Source organism: Agelaius phoeniceus, chromosome 6 (assembly GCF_051311805.1).
Source record: "Agelaius phoeniceus isolate bAgePho1 chromosome 6, bAgePho1.hap1, whole genome shotgun sequence".
NCBI lineage: Eukaryota > Metazoa > Chordata > Aves > Passeriformes > Icteridae > Agelaius > Agelaius phoeniceus.
The window spans coordinates 23,147,492-23,149,777 of record NC_135270.1 but is presented as its reverse complement, the minus strand read 5'-3'; the positions used below and the strand labels follow the sequence as shown (position 1 = coordinate 23,149,777).

Below are 2,286 nucleotides of genomic sequence, written 5' to 3'. Positions count from 1 at the left end.
ACTTAGATGAAAATAGAAACTATATATGCAATTTTTGTGAATGCAAGAGGCTTGCCCAGTTGCATTAAGGCTCTTGGGCACCAGTTATAGACGCTCTTTAAACCTCAATTCACATTCACTCAAAGATGTCAAAGAAGTAAATAGTTTTAAATCAGTCAACTCGACTTTTGTCTCATTAAGTACATTGACAGTACAGCCTGCAAAACCTCTCTGAGCAGCATCACTGAGAAAAGCATTGCTGGCTCTGCACTAGCTACCGACAGATTTTAAATCCCTTTACCCCTGAAAGCTGAACAAGGACAGTTGGATCCCTGAAATAAGGACAGCCCAGTAAGTACTGTGCAAATATATCAGATTTATTACTCTTTTTATGGAAATAATAACAGACATTCAGGTAGAAACATATTAAATTAATGCAGTCAACAGTTTAAATGCAAAAATAAATATAAAGTCCGGCAGCTCAATGCATCTAAAACAGCTCATTTCTTCTAACGAATAGAAAAGATTTTTTTTTTTTTTTTTTTTTGTCTTTTAAATGGTGAGTTTGATACAATCAAATAGAAACGAAGGTACAAGCGCTTTCTTAGAAAACATCCCGAGCCGGCCGCCCGTCCGGGCGCTCCTGTGCGGGCGGCGGCGCGGCTCCCCGCAGCTCCGAGCTCAGTCCGTGCGGCCGCTGCCGGGCCGGGTCCCGCCGCGCTCAGAGGGCCGAGTCCGAGTCGCTGGAGTCGAGGCTGTTGCGGAGGCGGCAGCTACCCAGGCGGTCCCGCTGCAGGCAGAGGTTCTGGGTGCTCCGCCGCAGGCACTCCAGCGACTGCAGGAAGGACTTCTTGGCCTTCTCTTCCTCCATGGGGGACACCCCCTCCTCCTCCACCTCCTGGATCTCGTCGAAAGTCACCGGCTGCGTCTTGAAGCGCGACTGCCGCGGCCGCCGCAGCTTGCCCTTGGGGGTCTTGGCGGGGCGGGCGGGCGGCGGGAACTCCTCGGACACGCAGACGAAGTGCGGCATCACCGCCTGGTAGCTGGAGCAGATGCCCATCAGCTCGGCCGGCTTCGCGGCCATCCTGCCGCCCGCGGGAGCGCCCGCCGCGGGGGCCGGGGCCGGCGGAGCGGGGCGCGCTGCCTCGGCCGTGCCGGGCGCCGAGGCTCCGGCGGGCGGCGGCGGGGCAGGGACGGGCCCCGCGGGGCCGTGCGGTGCCGTGCGGAGCAGTGCGGACCGCGGCTGTCCGGAGAGACCTCGGTGCGAGCGGAGCGCTGTGCTGAGCGGAGCGGAGCGCGGTACGGAGCGCTGTGCTGAGCGGAGCGGAGCGCGGTACGGAGCGCTGTGCTGAGCGGAGCGCGGTACCGAGCGGCGCGCTGCGGTACCGAGCGGAGCGGAGCGGAGAGGCGCAGTACGGTGAGGACCGGAGCGCAGTGCCGAGCGGAGCTCCCCCGCTGCCTCAGCAGAGCCGCTGCCGCCGGCCCTCCAGCCCCGTTATATAGCCGGCGGAGCCCCGCGGGAGCATGCTCAGACGGCAGCGCACTCGGGCCGCAGCGGAGCCCACTCGCGGCCGGCCGGGCTCCCCGTTCCGCATGACGTGTCCCGCACCGCCGCCCCCGCCCGCCGCGTCCCCTCGGAGCGGGGGAGTCGGGCACAGCCCGGGGCGGGGGAGCCATCGCCCTCCATCCAGTCGCCCCCTCCCGCCTCCTCTCCCCTTAACTCCAGGGCATCCCTGTCCTGCCCAGCGGCACCCGGTGGAGCTTCAGGCGGGTCCCGGACTGCCACGGCCGTACTTCGGCTTTCTGCGTTTCACCGCGCTGCTTTTTCTATCAATATCCTGATTTCTATAGCTATGAAAAAGTACCGACAGACCCGTCACATCAGCTTTCAGCTTATCGGTGCCAGTCAGAGTGACAAACCCATGCTCAAAGGAAGCCCAAATCCGAAAACCCGAATGTTACAGTGACCCAGATATAAGCTGCAGAGGTCACACGGAATGGACCCAGACAAGAACCATCACCATCAGAGGGTTAAGCAGGACTCTGGGATCTTGTTCCCAAGTCTGCCACCTCTATCGAAGCTTAAATACCTCCTTCAGTGTGACTCCATTTTTTTCCATTTAGTAGGGATCCTAAAATTTTCCATTCCCCTGTGGGCTCTGTGGTGCTTCTTTGATATGATGCAGAATCAGATCCTCAGACAGAAAATGGCATATGAGTATTACTGAGCTGAAACAAAAGCTTGCAAATTAGTGACAGCTGGAACCATGCTCTAAAGCTGTGTGTGCCAAGCACTCTCAGTGATAG

The 2,286-nt window shown here is 58.4% G+C and overlaps 1 protein-coding gene across 1 annotated transcript; it reads right to left on the bottom strand.

Annotated features, from left to right (window-relative positions):
* Window positions 1–335: 335 nt before the first annotated feature.
* On the bottom strand, window positions 336–1,467 carry C6H11orf96 (chromosome 6 C11orf96 homolog). Its single transcript, XM_054635703.2, has one exon. The coding sequence runs from the start codon at window positions 1,061–1,063 to the stop codon at window positions 701–703; it is 363 nt and encodes a 120-aa protein (XP_054491678.1). The 5' UTR covers window positions 1,064–1,467; the 3' UTR covers window positions 336–700.
* Between the last annotated feature and the right edge of the window lie 819 nt (window positions 1,468–2,286).